We start from the raw sequence: 18,330 nt of genomic DNA, 5'->3' as shown, positions 1-18,330 counted from the left end.
GCAGGATGACAACTATCCAAACTTTGGGAGTTTATGGAGTTTATAATCACAACACATAAGCATGTGTTACAGAAAGTGCCCTAAGCAACCAATAACTTGCTTGAGATAATAATCTTTATAGATGGAAAGAAGCATAATAATATTTGCTAGTCAGAAAAAATATGAATAGATATTAAACTTAGATATTGTATACTTAAGACATATACATAAAAATATACCTCAGTTTGTTCAATTTGGATGAGGAAGTTATGCAAACAGCAAAAATACAATAAGTAGTAAGTCAAAGAAATTACATGCATGGATTAAACATTGTCATAAATTTTGTATTTATTTGTATTTTTTGTATTTGAACTGTAAAGATGTTTGGTTTGGCACTTGGGAGGGAAGGGTATGTTTTTAACTATATTTTATGGATTTATCCTTATTTTTATGAAGTAGTTTTCACATCCTCATTCCTTTTCCCAATTCCCATTTGGTTGCAGATTAATCTACCTTACAATACTTGTTCATACAAGACTTATACACTCTCTTCATAAAGTCATTTAATTTTCTATTTAGCCCTTTCCTTTCTTATCCTGCCAATTTTTTTCAAGATCCACTGTTGACATTACCCCCAAAACAGTCTGTTCTTCATTCAAAATTTCTCATCATATTTACATCCTTCACATATCTTTCATCATAAACAATCAGAGTGCTAGATATAGTTCACATGGCAGATGAGGTGAGCACAGCTAGAATCCACATACGGTAGTTGAATGCTGGCTATCTAGGCAGTCAAATCTCAACTATGGTTCATGGGCAACTAAACACATATTGTTAATATCAACTACATTGCTTCTATACTGTTTCTAATTGTGCAGGATGGTTTCGGTCTCAAGAAGCTCAGCACCAGGTTCATCCTATTGCTATCAGCATTCTTACGGACAAGTGCCATAAGATCACTCTGCAAAACATTTTTTTAACCTATATAACTTGAAACAGTGTAGATATTTGTAATTAATATAGATAGCTCTAGGCCAGCCCATTTTAATTATTATTCTGAGCCTTAATTCCACTGAAATTGATAGGTTTGGTAAGAAGCAGAAGACGCCAAGATTCAGTTATAGAAGTTTTGTTTCCTAATACTAAAACTCAGCTGTGGAAATTTTGAGCTGGAGTGCGACCATATTTGCAGAGTAAATACCAGAGCCAAACTAGATGAAATACTAAATACATTAGAACTAAATTATTATTAGCAATTGCAAAATTGGAGCTGTAGCATGAAAAGGATGAGTTAAGCCTAAGGATTGTTAAAGACTAACACAACAAAGTTATTACTTATAGAAGAAAGCTTCCATTAGTGCCAATGCAGCATTGTGGGCTAGGTATTGGACCAAATCAGGAAGAACTAGGTACAAGTACATTTAACCAGAGAGTTATTGGATGATCTATGCCAGTGATTTTTTTTTTCAGGCCAATCAGCTAGGGACAAAATAAGAAAAAAAAAATCCATGTATTCTGCCTTGGGATCTCAGAAAAAGACCGCAATTAAATGTAATAATGAATGACTTTAAAAAAAATAATTTTACCCAGTCATATCTAGCCATGATTGACTGATTGTTTGAAATAACTTCTGAGTAATTCTATATAACAAAAATCAATATGAAATTATTTTATATTGGAATTCAGTTGAGTTCAAATAAAATTTGTGTCTATATCTCTGGAACACTATTCCTTCACTTCATTTCATAAAAATGAGGCTATGGCCATAGCAAGGTTGATATCAGTCCTACCAGGCAGACAGGCCAGAAACTAAGATTTTATTGAGATTAGCTATAAGAATCCAGTGTGATCTGCTGTCATCACAGTGGGGGTGAGAGTTGGGGGGCAATTGTTTTTCCAGATTTTGTTCTATTGTAGTTTATTAATTTATTTGATTTTTTTGTTAGTTTTTGTTGTTTCTTATTTTTATTTTTTGTTTTAAATATGGTTTTACATTGTGTAAGCCGCCTCAAGTTGCCATGGGTGAATAGGTGGCAATATAAATTAAATAAATAAATAAAATAAAATAAATAAGACTCTTGCAAGTCTGATTGTGCCATACCTCTGCCCTTTTCATATTCTAGTGAAAAAGTAAGTCATCTGCCTGAGCTACTTCCAAATAACCCTTTGAGATAGACCAAACTAGGAAACCAAAGTTATGAACACTAATACTACTTTTTATTACAAACTTATAGTAGTAGAATATGCAAGTCTACAAGTGACTCCCTCTTCTCTGCCTTAATCTGCAAGAGAACTGATGATATCCTGTTTTTTGTCTTCCTCCTGTTCCTCAAAGTTATTCTCACAGTCCATTGCATTATTGTTTTCCATGTTTCTAGAATATTTTAGCCCCTTTTGCCAATGCTTGCATAGTCTATCAAGGAAATCTTACTTTCAACAGACATAATTTCTTTACTGTGCAAATCATTTTGAATATAAATAGTATGCCCTTTATTTATTTATCCAATTTTAGAAGCCCCTGATTCCTTAATGATTCTAAATGTCACAGGAGTGGGAGCTACACAAATCTCTGGGGGACATCATTTCAGAAGGCAGACATGGCAATCAATAAAAAGGGCATGCTTCCCGTTCCACCAAGATAACATTGACAGAACCAGATGCACTATTCTGCCTGATCATATCAGAAACAAATGGAAATCAGCAGTCTATCAGATGGAATAGAATATAATTCTTTATTGGCCAAGTGTGATTGGACATACAAGGAATTTGTCTTTGGTGCATAAGCTCTCAGTATACATAAAGAAAAAATAAAATATATTCATCAAGAATCATAAGATACAACACTTAGTGATAGTCATAGGTAATTGAATCATACTAGGAAACAAATAAAACAATACAATTTGTAAAGATACAAGCAACACGGTTATAGTCATAAGTGGGAAGAGATAGGTAATAGAATGAGAAGAATAATAGTAATATAGTCTTACTAAGTAGTTTGACAGTGTTGCAGGAATTAGTTGTTTAGCAGAGTGATGGCATTAAAGAAAAAACTGTCCTTGTGTTTAGTTGTTCTAGTGTGCAGTGCCCTATAGAATTGTTTTGAGGGTAGAAGTTGAAACAATTTATGTCCAGGATGTGAAGGGTCTGTAGATATTTTCACAGCCCCTTTTTGATTCGTGCTCTTTACAGGTCCTTAATGGAAGGCAGGTTGGTAGCAATTGTTTTTTCTGCAGTTCTAATTATCTGTTGAAATCTGTGTCTGTTTTATTTTGTTGCAGAGCCAAACCAAACAGTTATAGAGGTGCAGATGACAGATTCAATAATTCCTCTGTAGAACTGAATCAGCAGTTCTTTGGGAAGTTTGACCTTCCTGAGTTGGCGCACAAAGAACATTCTTTGTTGTGCTTTTTTGATGATGTTTTTCATGTTAGGTGTCCATTTTAAGTCTTGAGATATGATAGAACCTAGAAACTTGAAGGTATCTACTGTTGATACTGTGTTGTCTAGTATTGTAAGAGGTGGTTGTATAGGAGGGTTTCTCCTAAAATCTACCATTTCTATGGTTTTGAGTGTATTTAGTTCAAGATTGTTCTGTTTGCACCCACAAGGCTAGTTGTTCAACCTCCCATCTGCTGACATCATTATCGGATTGTTTAAAAGTTTTATGGGGGTTTTATGGGGGGGGTGGGGGGGGGGGGGGGGGGGGGGGGGGGTTTTGTTGGTTGTTTTTTGGGTGGGGGTGGGGTTTTGTTTTTTTTACTTCCCTTTTTTTTTTGGGGGTTTGGGGTTGGGGGGTGGGGGGGGGGGGGGGGGGGGGGGGTTTGGGTAGGTTGGTGGTGGGTGTGGGTGGGGAGGTGGGGGGGGGGGGGGGGGGGGGAATATAAAAAGGGGCCTTTGGGGGGGGGTTTTGGGGGAAATTTTTTGGTTAGGTTTAAAAATAATAATCACACCCATCCATTTCTTTTTTAACTGGGACTTTTTATTTTTTTTTATTTTTTTTTTGGGTTTTTTTTTTTTTTTTTTTTTTTTTTTTTTTTTTTTTTTTTTTTTTTTTCTTCCTTTTTTTTTTTTTTTTTTTTTTTTTTAAAAGAAAAAAGAAGTTTTTTTTTTATTTTTTTTTTTGTTTTCTTTCATGGACCATCATACCTTCCTTTTCTTTTTTTTTTTCTTTTTCATTTTTCCTTTTTTTTTCTTTTTCATTTTTTTTTTTTTTCTTTAAAATAGTTTTTTTTTTTTACCTTAAATAACCTTCTTCCTGTTCTCTGAATCTTATTCTCTCTTTTTTTAAAACTTTTTAAAAGACAATGTGTGAAAAAGGGAGCTTACCAGAAAGGGGAAATATTTTTCTAATAGTTTTACACATTACTAGATTCCAGCTGTCTGATGAAATGGATAACCAAGGTCCTAGTGATATGACCCCCTCCCTAATAAGGATTTGGGCTTAATATACTTAATACACTTTTAGAGATGCTGAATAAAACCCAAATGGATGAAGACAGATGATGTCAGCTATGATTAGTTGTGGCATCTTTTAGGTCTTCAGGTATAATTCTTTTTCAATTAATGACATAGATGTTGAAAGGGTAGCTTTATTAAGATCCACTTCTATCGTATTGATCTACAATCTGAACCCCAACTCAAAAGACTCTTCTTGTTTTCATCAAGTGGGTCAGAATTCAATTTGTGCTTAATTCTCCAGTTAAACTCATTAGGAAATCATGTTTTAATTTGTTTAGACAGTATTGGTAGTATTTTTAAAGAATTTTCTGTACTGAAATATTAATGTTATTGGGCTAGAAGCAACCTTCCTCCTTTGGATAATTTAGAAGGGCTCAAAATATATTTATTTTTCTCAGGCCTTTTAATGCCACCATTTTAGAATTTGTGTTTAATATCCATTCTCATTATTCCTCTTATTCTACATTTCATGGAGATCAGTGGTGTTTTATTGCATCTTGTAAATCGCCAAAAGTTGTTAAAGGAATAGGCAACTTACAGCTTTTTAAAATATATAATGTGGATGAGATGCAAATCCATGCACCTAAAATGAATTAAAAAGTAGACAGTTAGCTGGTGCATAATCTCTTTTAGTATCCCAAGTTGATGGTGAAGCTTCTATCTTCTCCATTCAAAATCAATCCAGATTCTATTCTAAATTGGCTCTTTTGTTCTAGCAGGCAGCTGTACTGACTATCAGCCCCCCCTCGAGAAGAATGGCTTCCTGCCTTAGTCCTAATAGCATTTCCACAGGGGGAAGGGACGTTGAGTGGCTGCATTAGTTTTTTTCTATGTTCAGCTGCACCACAGTTGCCATTTAATTTCATCAGCCATTGCAAGGTGTGTATGTGTAAGACTGAGCCTGCATCACACAAGAGGACTGTTCTTAAAATAGGTAAGTAATTGATCTTAGCAATTCATTTTTGTTAATTTAAGATTCTAATTGCATTTTAAGTGTATCTGTCTTTAGCAGATAGACAATGTTTCTACAGCAAGAGAAGCTTTAAGTTTCTTTTCTATGATCTTGGGAACATAATTGACATAATTGTTTCCCTTCATGGAAAGTGGAGAATATATGAAAACAAGTCCTATTATTAAAACAAAAAACAAAACTGCCTTGTATGTCCTACTCACTTTGTGCTTCTCCCAGCAGGCCCAAAATGGAAAACTGAAGCTTTGACCTCCAAAAAATTGTCCCTTCTACTCTGGAATAATACTTGCATCTGTCTCTGGCCCAAGTTATTATTATTTTTATCGCAAAACTCCCACAGATAAGCATTTCAGCACTTAACTAGTACTATCTTACAAAATAAGAAAAAGAAACTTTGCTTTAATTGCTTTTTAAAAATGCCCAAACCTTTCAACCTATACCATGTTCTTCAGCAATTATAAATATTTAACCAGGAAGAACCCAAATCGAATGGATTGATGTCTGTTCTAAATACCTTAATTCAGTTTCTTGAGAGAAAAATTTGTGGTTTTCATAAGTTGGGGTGAAGCAATAACAAATCTAAGAAAATTGAAATCCAATCATACTATGCAATAAGGAGATTTTATTCTGAAGAACAAAAGGTCTTTTCTCAAGGGTAGACTATGGAGAAAACGGGCTGCAGGAATTTGGTTTTATAACAGGACTGGTGTGAACTTGGGGTTTATGTACATGTTGGTCTCAATGTGTCCTTCCTATGCAATTCAGGATGCCCGTTTTGAGCTCTGATCCTGTGTGAAATGTGGAAGAGGTAGGAACTTTGCCCTCAGATAGGTAGACTCCATCTCTGGCGTCTCCCCACCCCACTCTGAGGGAATTCCTGTCTTCCCATGGAGCCAGTGAGGTACCAAGAAACGAGGGGAGGCAGATTGGAGATCTTTTAAGCTTCTAACATTGGTAAAAGCACATTGAATCAACGGTGTTAATTATTTTAAAGCTCATTTGTCAAGAGATTGACTGAGCTACGGCTCATATACTTAGTCCTTTACAAACCATGCCTCAAAGATAATTTAGAGCCTTTTAAAACCTTATCTTCAGTTCTATTATAGTAACAAGGAAAATAAGTTAGATCCAATGGAGCATCGGTTGGAAATTAAGAACTAAATTATTATAATTATTTATTCCACTGATATTAACAGACACTATATAAGGTGGTTTCTACACAATGAAAAACCGAACAATCATTTCCAAAGATGCGAATCCCACTTTTTTATATCATCCAATAAAATTATGGTGTTTAACCCTCTCATCCCTATTAATTAACACTGAATAAAGAGTAAGGACATTTTTAACTATATGAAAGAATCTCATGTAATGATAGCAATTTCCTCAAATAATTAAAGAATGGCATTTCACATGTTGGTCTGTCTTCTCTCCTGCTTTAACCATTCACTTACAGTTGCTCTTCTCACACAGGTTTGCCTTAGCGCAGACAGAAAGGCAGGAACATAGAGGAAATTTTATCCTATAGACATACATGTTTAAGGCAGGAATGTGGGATAAGATAGGTAGCCTCAATCTTACCTTCCTACAAATGTTAAAGTTTAATTTATTCAGAAGCATCTGAATAAATTAAAGATATGACAATTTTCTCCATAAGAAATCTAAGAAATATGGGGGGAAATTATCATCTTACAGAATTGCTTCCTACACCCTTCATAATAAGATTCTTTATTTGATTAACCTGTTTAGATCAGGGCTGTCAAACTCGTGGCCTGCGGGCCGGATGCATCACGTGCTGGCCACGCCCCACCTAGTTTAGCAAAGGGGGGGAAAGTCCCGATATGTCATGTGACAATGCCATGACAACATGAGTTTGACACCCCGGTTTAGTTTACAGCAGACAACAAAGAGTAGGAATTAATCCGTAAACAACATTTTATACCATACCATAAATTCTTTGAAGTGGCTGCTTCCAACAACCAACCTTCAACACAATTTTCTGGCTAAGTAACTAAAATGATTTGACCAACTTTGAGTATAACTTCATTTATTCAGGGCAGACACTATCCCTGAATCATTTTCCAAAGGTGATTTTATACTTTTTCAAATAATTTCAGAAAGATACATTTCTTCTCATTTTAAAAAGAAGCCTAGAAATAAAGAGAAGGAAATATATTTTCTTTCCCAAATTGATTAAGAGATTTTATGTAAGAATAACCCTATTGGGGGTGGATTTTCACAATAGACTATAACAGTACTTTCATGTACATTTCATCCCATGTTAATACTTCACTTGTATTTCTATAACAGAACACATTATTTTCACTTTAAAACTATCCTACCACATTCAACATTTTGTCCACGGATGCAGTTACATTATTTTGTTTCTTGTTTGAATTTTACACCAGAAAACATCATTGGAATACAGCTGCCATCTGCTGGATACATGACTTGCTATATTTTTCTATCAGCTTCTGAGAATGTTTTCAAGTCAACCTGATAGCCATATCAACCATATATTATGCCAATCTATTTTCATGTACATTGCCCTCTTTGAACTTGGGGTCCATTAATCTCCTGCCAAATGGTTAGACTGTCACCATTGGTCTTAGTTGTAGTGTCCGGGGTGTCCAACCTTGGCAACTTTTAAGATTTGTGGACTTCTATTCCCAGAATTCTCTAGCCAGTGTGGCTGGCTGAGAAATTCTGGGAGTTCAAGTCCACAAGTTGTCAAGGTCCACAAGTTGTCAAGGTTGGGCACCTCTGTTGTAGAATATTTCCTCCCCACTCCGGACTGTCAAGCAAAAGAGGAAATGCCATTTCCTTTATAAATTAAAAGTATTGCATTACAGTGGAAAATAGTTTAGTCTTTTCTAATATACTTACTGGTAAGTCTGGCAGGTAACTCAATATGTCATTTTATAAAAATTCTCTTTAAGTTTAGAGCATAATGTAAATTTTAGTCCATTTAGCCAAGTTTTTTTTATCATTGTTCCATTTGCATATTGTAAGCAAAGTTTTGGCCCCTTTATCATACATTATTCTACTCCTTTTTCTCTCTCATATGTCAACAAAACATACATTTTATGTATGTTTCATATCATACATCATACATGTTTAGATACATTACAAATCATACATTTTAGCAATAACATTAGCATATCTGTAGCACCTAATTCAGTATCATCATTCGATTAATAGTTGACTGGAAACTCCTTGCAGAGTTTTTGCATGAAATGGGGAAAATGCACTTGTAACAGATGGTTTTAATGATTAAAAATGGTCAATAGAAAACAGTGAGAGCTTTTTGTAACCAGAGTAAGAGATAATTTTATTATATCTGCTACAGAAGAAATCAGAAGCTTCTTTCTATCTTTTTATTGTTTCTCTCTGCACTTTTTAAAGTTTTCCTTCTTTCTCCCTTTATTATATTAGTGTTGTTTTTATGTTTTCTTTAAAACATTTAAAAAAAAAAAGACAGTGATGTCCGGTCAACGAAGCAATCTGGACCATGCTCACAAAACAAACTCGACAATCCTGGGCAGGGGTCTCCAACCTTAGCAACTTTAAGACTTATGGACTTCAACTCCCAGAATTCCTCAGCCAGCGACTTTAAGACTTATGGACTTCAACTCCTAGAATTCCTGGCTGAGGAATTCTGGGAGTTGAAGTCCACAAGACTTAAAGTTGCCAAGGTTGGACACCCCTGTCCTGGGGGATCTGGCTTCACGCCTTGGCTAAGCCCAGCAACTGAATTTCCACACAGTGGCTGAACAACTCCTGGCAGACCCGCCCAACACGGTTTCCCAAGGCGACCACTGGAGGCGCTCTTCTTCCTCGTTAGGAGCGTCGCAGCCAATCCGCTTTCCCTAGCAACGGTGCCCGGTTGACCTTAGCAACGCTTGGCGCAAACTGCAAAAGGCGAAGCGTTTCGGCCAGGCGAAGCGCGATATCTTGCGCTCGCCCGCTTTTGCCAAATGGAAGAACCCCCCGAAGACCAGCCGGGGACCCCAACGTGCCTGATGCGGACGGGGTCCCCCGTGAAGAGAGCCAGCCGCTGGGTCCGGCTCCGGTGCAGCCCCAGCGAAGCGCCGTCTACCAGCCTGAGCAGCCTCGGCTGAGCGTTTACGACCAGCAGCAGGAAGGCCGAGGCAACGTCTACCAGCCCCAGCAAGCCAGAGGCGCCCTCTTTCAATCGAGGGGCACCATGGCGGATTCGAGGGCCGGCGTGTCTTGGCAGCAGCTGCCGCAGCAGCCACCCAGCTTCCTGGATCAGAGGCCAGGGACCACTTTCCCAACCTCGGCATCCAGGAGCAGCCAGATCCTGCAGTCGGACAGTCACGGCCCTTATCAGCCCCAGGAACCTGGCTACCTGTCCCAGCTGGGGATGATGAATTTATACAAAGACCAAATTCCGGATCCGGGTCCTCGGGCTCTGGCGATAAAGAATGCCAAAGCCTACCTGTTGCGAACCAGCGTCAAAACTGGTGTCAGCTTGTGAGTAGCAGAGGAATGGAACCAAAAACTGCCTCGGCCAGGAAACCTGCACCCGCAGGTGCCAGTGATTCTCGGGCAGGGCTGTGTTAATGCCTGGGCCTGATGGGCACTTGCCCCTGGGCCCCATACTAATCTGTGTACATCGGGGGTCCCCAAACTTGGCAACTTTAAGACATGTGGACTTCAACTTCCCAGAATTGAACTGGGAGTTGAAGTCCACATGTCTTAAAGTTGCCAAGTTTGGAGACCTCTGGTGTACGTTAATCCTTCAATCCACCTTGCGTCATATAAACAGAGCAAGCTATTGCTTACATTTTACTGAGTTTTTAAAAAATTAATACTAACCTGCAAATATATGTTTCATTGTATTGACCGTTTTTATTCCTGTGAGTAGTTGTCATAGGGGCCTCAGTACACTGCTTTGCCCGGGCCCCTTAATGCTGTTAAGACGGCCCTGTTCGTGGGGAAAGAAAAAAAAGAAACAAGATTAATTGCAAGCAGTGTTGGGTTTGCCTACCACACTCCGTTTAACTTTTGTGGTTGTGGGAAGCCGGCCATTGTGAGTTTTTGAGCAACGGCAGTCCAACCAGAGTTTAACGTTTGAACCAATGGGTACATTTTAGAGCTGGATTGGGAAGCGAGACCTCACACAAAAAATAAGAAATTTATACTTATGCGATTGCTGCTGCAGAAGCCCGATGAGACACTAGATGGCAGCAAAGAGACAGAGGAAACTCCAGCCTTTTAAGTCAAAACCCTGATATTTGCAACTCGGATCTGATAAATTTGCAGAACCTGTAACTCCAAAAGTTACAGAAGTTGATATCATTTATCTCCAAACTCTTTATTTAAAAATATTACTCCGTCCCAGCTTTAAAGATTATAAAGGAGCACTGAGCTTTTAAATTAATCCAAGCTGAATAATAGTTTCCAGAATTGTCATTGGATTAGTTTGCTTGAGTAAAACCTGAGTTGTGTGGCCTGTTTTTAAAATTGATACATTTCATAAGTCTACTATACCTGGGTAGCAAATATTTGCATCACTGCTAAATGACAGCAAAGAACTTTCAGTATCCTTTTACTGATACCTAGATTTTTGACACTCTAAATTTATTATGGCATACTTGAGGATTATGCTGTAACAAATTTAGCTCACTTCATTGGATGCATCAACCTTAAGAAATGGATTACAGACCACAAAGGCTTGTACCACTATTTATTTACAATTACATGGATATTCTGTTTTGTACAGGACTCAACACTGTACATAATGCTCCCACTTTTTGTTCTCCTTTTGAGATCAGTTGGACTGGGACAAAATTTCTGTCCAAACGTCACCCCATGCTTCTGTGATGGAGGATGAACTAAAAGTTAGTCCTCCATCCTCTGAGCCCAGCATCTTGTTGATAATAAAGTTTGTAACATCTTCAGGTGTCATAGGTCTTCTCTGACAATGGTTGGTTTTAAAGCTAATGAAGTAGCATGGGAGAGGAATGAGCCAGTGATTGGTGGTCCTAGTTGGTCAATAGCAATTCTTTTTCATAATTACATAGGTGTTATGTCTCACCTTCACAAGATAGATGAGAAGTCCCAACTCCGACCAAATACAAGCAGACAAGAAGATTCAGTATTTACTGAGTTAAATTCCTTGAGCTGGCTATGTTCTTGGCAGTATCTGCCAAGTCCGACGAGATAACAGGAACATAAATCACTAGAGCTTTCCAGAAACAGGATACAACGAATCTCCACAGAAAAATTCACACTTTGTCCCGTGCGAAGTTCCTAGAGCAAACACACCCACTTTTATTCCCTGTGGGGTGTGTCACTAACTCAGCTCAGTCTCTGATTCGTCCACGCCTCCTGCGCTGCATCTCACACTTCCTCCTGCGACGTTGCCTAGCATCAAGCCAGCATTCGTCTGCTTGATTCTCTGTCACAGGCTGCTCCGATATGCCCTCCTCCTCCTCCTGATTAGCCTCATGCTGTCCCTCTCGGTTATCTGCCGAAACCTGAGGCATAATCAGGGAGGAAGGCATTGCCTCTTCGGAAGGTCCTGGGGAGGAAGGCATTCCCAATTCCACCTCCTCCTCATCTTCTGAATCCTCTTCCTCTAAGAATGCAGACTCAGGACTCGGAGCCACAACACACAGGTATGACCATCTTTCTGACATGTTGGCAAAGATTCTGGAAGAGCGGCCTGAAAATCCAGCAGATATAATCGAGAACATCAGTAAGGATATAAAGTGTGCTCGATTCCAAAAGAAATTGGACACCCTCCGAGATGAATTTGAAAAACATCCAACATGTGAATTGGCTGAAATGTACAAAACTCTGTTCCAAAAGGCAGGTGGTGGAGATGGCGCAGATCAAAAACCAGAAGAGGAATTGGTGAGTCAGTCCAATAAAATAGTCCTTCACTTATAAGCACAATTGAGCCCAAAATTTATATAGCTACGTAAAACATTTGCTAAGTGAATTTTGCTCCATTTTGCCCTATTTTATGGGGCATGTACATGCTGCATGGTTGTAGAAAGGAGATAAACAGACAAACCTTATACAGGTATTCCTTGATGTACAGACACAATTGAGTCCAAAATTTCCATTGTTTTTTTTTTAAAGTTTTTATTTCTTAAGACAAACATATACAAACAAAACATAAAAACATAAAACCATCTTCCATTTTATATACATACAATGTGTCAGTTGGTTACAAATCTTTTGTGCTATCCTTTTGTAGTCATTACTCACAGTTTATATCAATTTTCATATTGTCAAACTAACATATGCTTATATATTTATCAGTTATTAATCATCCATGACTAAACTATTTATTCCATCATTTTATACGAGATATTCCAAATTTTATTTTAAAATTTATGTTACACTTTCATCTAATGGTTATATATGTCTATATTATATTTTATATCAATCTATTAAATTTCTATTACAAAATTATTTAGTCTATTACATTATAAAATTTCCATTGTTAAGTGAGACATTTGTTAAGTGAGTTTTCCCCCATTTTACTGTTGTTAAGTGAATCACTGGAGTTGTTAAATTAGTAACACAGTTGTTAAGACAATGGGGCTTCCCTGTTGACTTTGTCAGGGGATTGCAGAAGGTGGTCACATGACCCCAAGACACTGCAGGCATCATAAATCAACCATCATAAATATGAACCAATTGCCAAGCATCCAAATTTTGATCATGATTGTCTTAACAACTGTGTTACTAATTTAACAACTCCAGTGATTCACTTAACAACAGTAAAATGGGGGAAAACTCACTTAACAGGACGCTACAATGGTCATAGTTGTGAAGAATGGTCATAAGTCACTTTTTTCCAGTGCTGTTATAACTTCAAACGGTCACTACATGAACAATTGTAAGTCAAGTATCAGTATATCTCAAGCAGATGCATATTCATTCACAGATATATTACACAAATGATTAGGGATGGAGATAAATGTGGGATTTTCTGCATAATTTTCATCAACCATTTGATAGAATTTGTACCATGGGTTGATCATAAGTTTCATAAACTATTTGGTATGTTTGTACCATGCTGGTTAGCTTGATCAAAAGCAGGTTATCTGCTACTCCAATTAACCCTATATTCAGGTAGTAGACTATATTCAGGTAGCATTGTACTCTTGCGCGCAGTAATTTTTCAGACTATTCACTGCAACGAACATTACATGGGAGGAAAATGTCAAGGCTATGTATTACTTGTGAGTGAATCCTATTAAATTCAGTGCTAATTTATAAGTATGTTTAGGATTGCTCCAGTAGGAATAAATGCTTAGATATATAGTGAAACACTATTCCATTATTATGCTTCCTAATTGAAGGTTTTCCTCTTTAGCCAGAAACTCCTCTACCCAATGTAATGGAGACAGCTTACTATTTTGAACAGGCTGGAATTGGTTTGAGCTCAGAAGAATACTATCACATATTCCTTGCCCTCAAACAACTGGTTGCCACTCATCCAATCCAAACATGTCGCTTCTGGGGCAAACTCTTAGGTATTGAAGCCAACTATATTGTAGCTGAAGTTGAATTCCGTGAAGGAGAAGAAGAGGAAGAAGCAGAGGAAGAAGAAACTGCCGAGGAAGGACTAAAAGAGGGAATTGAGGCCAGGGATGAAGATGAAGAAGATGAAGAAGAAAAAGATGAGCCACCAAAACCCAACTACAAGCCACCACCTGTAATCCCAAAAGAAGATTATCGGACCGGTGCTAATAAATACACTTATTATGTTTGCAATGAACCAGGCAAACCTTGGATGAAATTACCCCAGGTGACTCCAGCTCAGATCGTGAACGCCAGGAAAATTAAGAAGTTCTTAGTGGGAAAGTTAGATGCTGCCGTTGTGTGCTATCCACCTTTCCCAGGCAATGAAGCTAATTATCTGAGGGCTCAGATTGCCCGCATTTCAGCGGCAACACAGGTCAGTCCACTCGGGTTTTATCAGTTTGGAGAAGAAGAAGGAGACGAAGAAGAAGAAGGCGGAGCTGGAAGAGACAATTATGAAGAAAATCCTGACTTTGAACCCATTCCTGTGCCAGAGATGTTGGATACCCTTTCCAACTGGGTGCATCATGTACAGAATATTTTAAAACAGGTATGCTTAACAAAATCTGCACTTGTTGCTAAGTGGTGTCAAAAAAAAAAAAAAGAACCATCATCTGTCATCATCAGGCTTCTGTATTGTGTTCGTCTGTGATGTCAGGCTTTCACAGCCGTTTCTGTTTTAAATTTGGTGCTAGCCTACTGCTGTTAGAATGGTTTTTTCTTCATCCTGATTGGTTGGGAGTCTTGGTCTGTGTTTATTGGTCTTGGAGTTTGCTGTGTTCTGCTTGATTGGTGTTTCTAATATCTTCTGTTTTGTAGTGTTTTTTGTCTTGATTGGCTGGCAACATTGTGTGTCCTGTATTGGAGGCTTTTAGTGCAGCTTGGCTTCGAGTAAACGGACGGCTATCATTTATTAGGAAGCTAGGTTTCATCTGGGTGCCTAGTTGGGGTGTGTTTGAGCTGGAGGTATCGGGGGGGTGTGTCTGTTTGTGCCCAGGTGTTTGCTTGGCTTGTGGTGTGGAGATTTTTTTGTTTGTGAGTGCAGGCTTCCAAATAATTGAGTCTGGTGGGTATATGCCCCAAAAATGATCCATACACTCAGGTATGGCACGATTTTAAAATGCCAGGCAGCTTACTGAAGGTGAATAAGCCTGACTGAGGAGAGCTAAGATAAGGCACTGGAGACATTGAGTGGAGAGAAGTGTGGCATATATATGTGGCCTTGTAGGCAAATGAAACAAGTCATTGACCTCGCTGACTCTGGTTCCTTTGGGTGCAGGGGCGCTGTACCTGGATTAATCCCTATCAAAAATCAGAGGAAGAGGAGGAAGAGGAGGATGAAGAAGAGAAACAGGAAGAGCCAGAAGAGTTACAAGAAACAGGACCTCTTCTTCTCACACCCCTCTCTGAAGATGCAGGTACTACAGCAAAAACCTCACCTGGCTGGTTCTCTTTTCTTCTTAAGTTTTGGGAACATGGATGTTTTGGCCAGTGAGAAAGCAGGTCATGGTCAACCATGGAGTGATTTTATTAAATCAACTTATCCCATGGTACACAATTAAACTTTTTAATATAAAGGCGTATTTTTCTATACACAGGACTATGGCTTCTGATCTTTTTCTGTTAGTTTATCCCAACACCATAATTTGGTACAAAATATTTCTGATACCCCAAAATCAATTTGTTCTTAACAGATATTCAAAACATCACTCCATGCTCCTCTGATGCTTCAACACATTTAGTTCCTCAATATGCCCTTGCTGTCCTTCAAGCTAACTTGTGGCCTGGAGCATACGCCTTTGCTGTTGGAAGGTAGGCAATCAGGATCAATGTAATGTTGTGATTACTTCCAATTATAAAATCTCTGTTTTGTAATTTTCCATCTCAATCAATGGTTGGTTTACTTATTTATAGAGGACTAAAAGGCACTGTTTTTATACAGTTTTCACTCAAATCAAGCCAGTGGCATCTACTGAGAAATGTAAACGTTAATCTTTTCCACAACAAAATTTGGGATCAAGCCAGGCAGTTTGGTATATGTGACTATAATACAATGCATCCTTTAGTCCTTTTTTTTTCAAGCTATAAATTATACAACTGATCTGTTAGAAACAAATTAAGAAGTGTGGGATTCACTCTCTGCCCATCAGCAAGATAACTATCTGAAAACAGGACAGAACGGGATGGAATTTGCTGTGGGAATGAGAAGCCAACCTTCAAAATAGGTTGCATCTAGCCAGTGACTACAGAAGTCCAGAAAAAAAAGTCCCCATGGGTTAAGGTGCAGGGGTCTCCAACACTGGCAACTTTAAGACTTGTGGATTTCAACTCCTTCCCAGGCATATGATTTAGCCTGGAAAAATTATTAAGAGATTGCAGAGTTCCCAAAGCCATTTTCTTCATACTTTCCTCAACTTGTCCACGCTAAGGCCAAACTAGATGTATGCTAATAAACATGTTTTTTGCTGCCAATTGTGTAGGCAGGGGAATACCGCTCTATGTATTTTTAAAGCTATAATCATGCATCTATTTTCTGGACTCCTCTCAACTGAAGAAAATTTGAACAGATGTTCTGCAGTGTACACAGAATAGACAAAGGAAACAACTAGAAAACCTTGAATTACGCCGTCTTCGGTCTGATTTAAGCATGGTATATAAAATCATACATTGCAATGTCCTACCTGTCAATGAATACTTCAGCTTCAACCATAACAACACAAGAGCACACAATAGATACAAACTCAAAGTTAACCGCACCAAACTTGATTGCAGGAAATACGACTTCAGCAATAGAGTGGTCAATGTCTGGAATACTCTACCCGACTCTGTAGTTTCTTCCCCAAACCCCAAAAACTTTAACCTTAGACTGTCTACTATTGACCTCACCCCTTTCCTAAGAGGTCTGTAGGGGGCGTGCATAAGCGCACCAACGTGCCTACCGTCCCTGTCCTTTTGTTTCTCTTATTCTTCTTTTATTTTTCTTATTTCATGTATTACCCATTTCATGTATTCACAACTATGTATACACTTATACTTACTATCTTGTAAACAATTGGCAAATAAAATAAAAAATAAAAATAAACTTGGTAAGAGATATATATAGAGGGGATCAATTTTTCCCATTCTGGAGCATTTCATGGTCATGTTAGCTAGAAATTCTGAGGCTTGGAAGTCCCAACTTGATTGGGAAAGAGTGATACACATTGCCCAGGGTGAGATGGGGGGGGGGGGGGCTGGAGGAAAGAGGCATCACTAATTAGATGTGCATTTTTAATAACGTTAGAGTCTTCTGCTTTTTGTTTTAGGAAATTTGATAACATTTACATTGGCTGGGGTCACAAATACAGTCCAGAAAATTTCAACCCTACATTGCCACCTCCAGTGCAGCTAGAATATATTATTGGACCTGAAGTCACTGAAGGCCTTGATCCAACTGTGGAAGAAGAGATGACACTCAAGGTTGCCCAAGAGGAGGCACTGGAAGCAGAAGAAATGGAAGAAATGGAGGAAGAGGAAGACGAGGACGAGGATTAAGCTCAAAAATTCTGTTATAGTTTTGTTAAGGATAAACTTTTTTACAAATGTATTCTAATACTGTATTCTGTAAAATACATTGATGGTTTGTAGTAACTTTGATGAGTAAATGAAAAATAAAACTCTGAAATAGTTTTTTTTTTTTAAAAGAAAGCAGTTTGAAATAGCAATAAATCTCAATTTTGAATGAAATTTGTTTCCAGCAGTTGTGATGTATCACCAAGATGAAAAAGAGTAATGTTTAATAGCTTATTAACTATTTTATTTCAACAAGGAAACAATTTATTAAATATGGTACTGGTGGCAATCTTAGATAACTCACAAACCTTGCTTAAAGCCAGATGCAGTAAGACAAAATGGCGATACTGTGTGTTCATAAGCCAGTTTTTCACAAATATGATATGTCAATACCATCCATGTTATTCCAAAGAAAACATATTTTACACAAATACTTGCCATCCTTATTTTCCAACCTCGTCATCTTGAACATATACATCTTTGCCCTTCCTTCCTTTCTTTTTCTTTTCTTCCAAAGGCAATACATAATCAATCATAGCCATATTTAATTTTTGATTTCTTTACAAGGTTACTTCAGATTAATAGAGTTGGAAGGGACCTTGTAAGTCAGGGGTGTCAAACTCAAGGCCCAGGGGCAAATCCAGCCCATGGGGTGCTTAGATCTCGCCCAGGGGACTGCCCTGGAAAGAGTGAAGAACTGGCCCGCAGTGCCTCTGCCAGCGAAAACGGACCTCCCGAGCTCCATTTTCACTGGCCGAAGGTTGCAGGAGGCCATTGCAGCCCAAAATGGAGTTCAG

At 38.1% G+C, this 18,330-nt stretch overlaps 1 protein-coding gene across 1 annotated transcript; it reads left to right on the top strand.

Annotated features, from left to right (window-relative positions):
- Positions 1 to 709: 709 nt before the first annotated feature.
- LOC113428494 (radial spoke head protein 6 homolog A-like) lies at positions 710 to 17,707 on the top strand. The gene is made up of 7 exons (XM_087962599.1): positions 710 to 721; positions 9,255 to 9,907; positions 12,058 to 12,295; positions 13,773 to 14,531; positions 15,261 to 15,399; positions 15,676 to 15,793; positions 17,287 to 17,707. Exons 1-7 carry the CDS (start codon positions 710 to 712, stop codon positions 17,513 to 17,515), a joined length of 2,148 nt encoding a protein of 715 aa, XP_087818725.1. The 3' UTR covers positions 17,516 to 17,707.
- Positions 17,708 to 18,330: the final 623 nt, after the last annotated feature.

The sequence above is a fragment of the Notechis scutatus genome, chromosome 4 (assembly GCF_049901735.1).
Source record: "Notechis scutatus isolate UNSWTSFEM ecotype Mainland chromosome 4, rNotScu1.2, whole genome shotgun sequence".
Classification (NCBI taxonomy): Eukaryota; Metazoa; Chordata; class Lepidosauria; order Squamata; family Elapidae; genus Notechis; species Notechis scutatus.
This window is presented reverse-complemented; position numbering and strand designations above follow the sequence as displayed.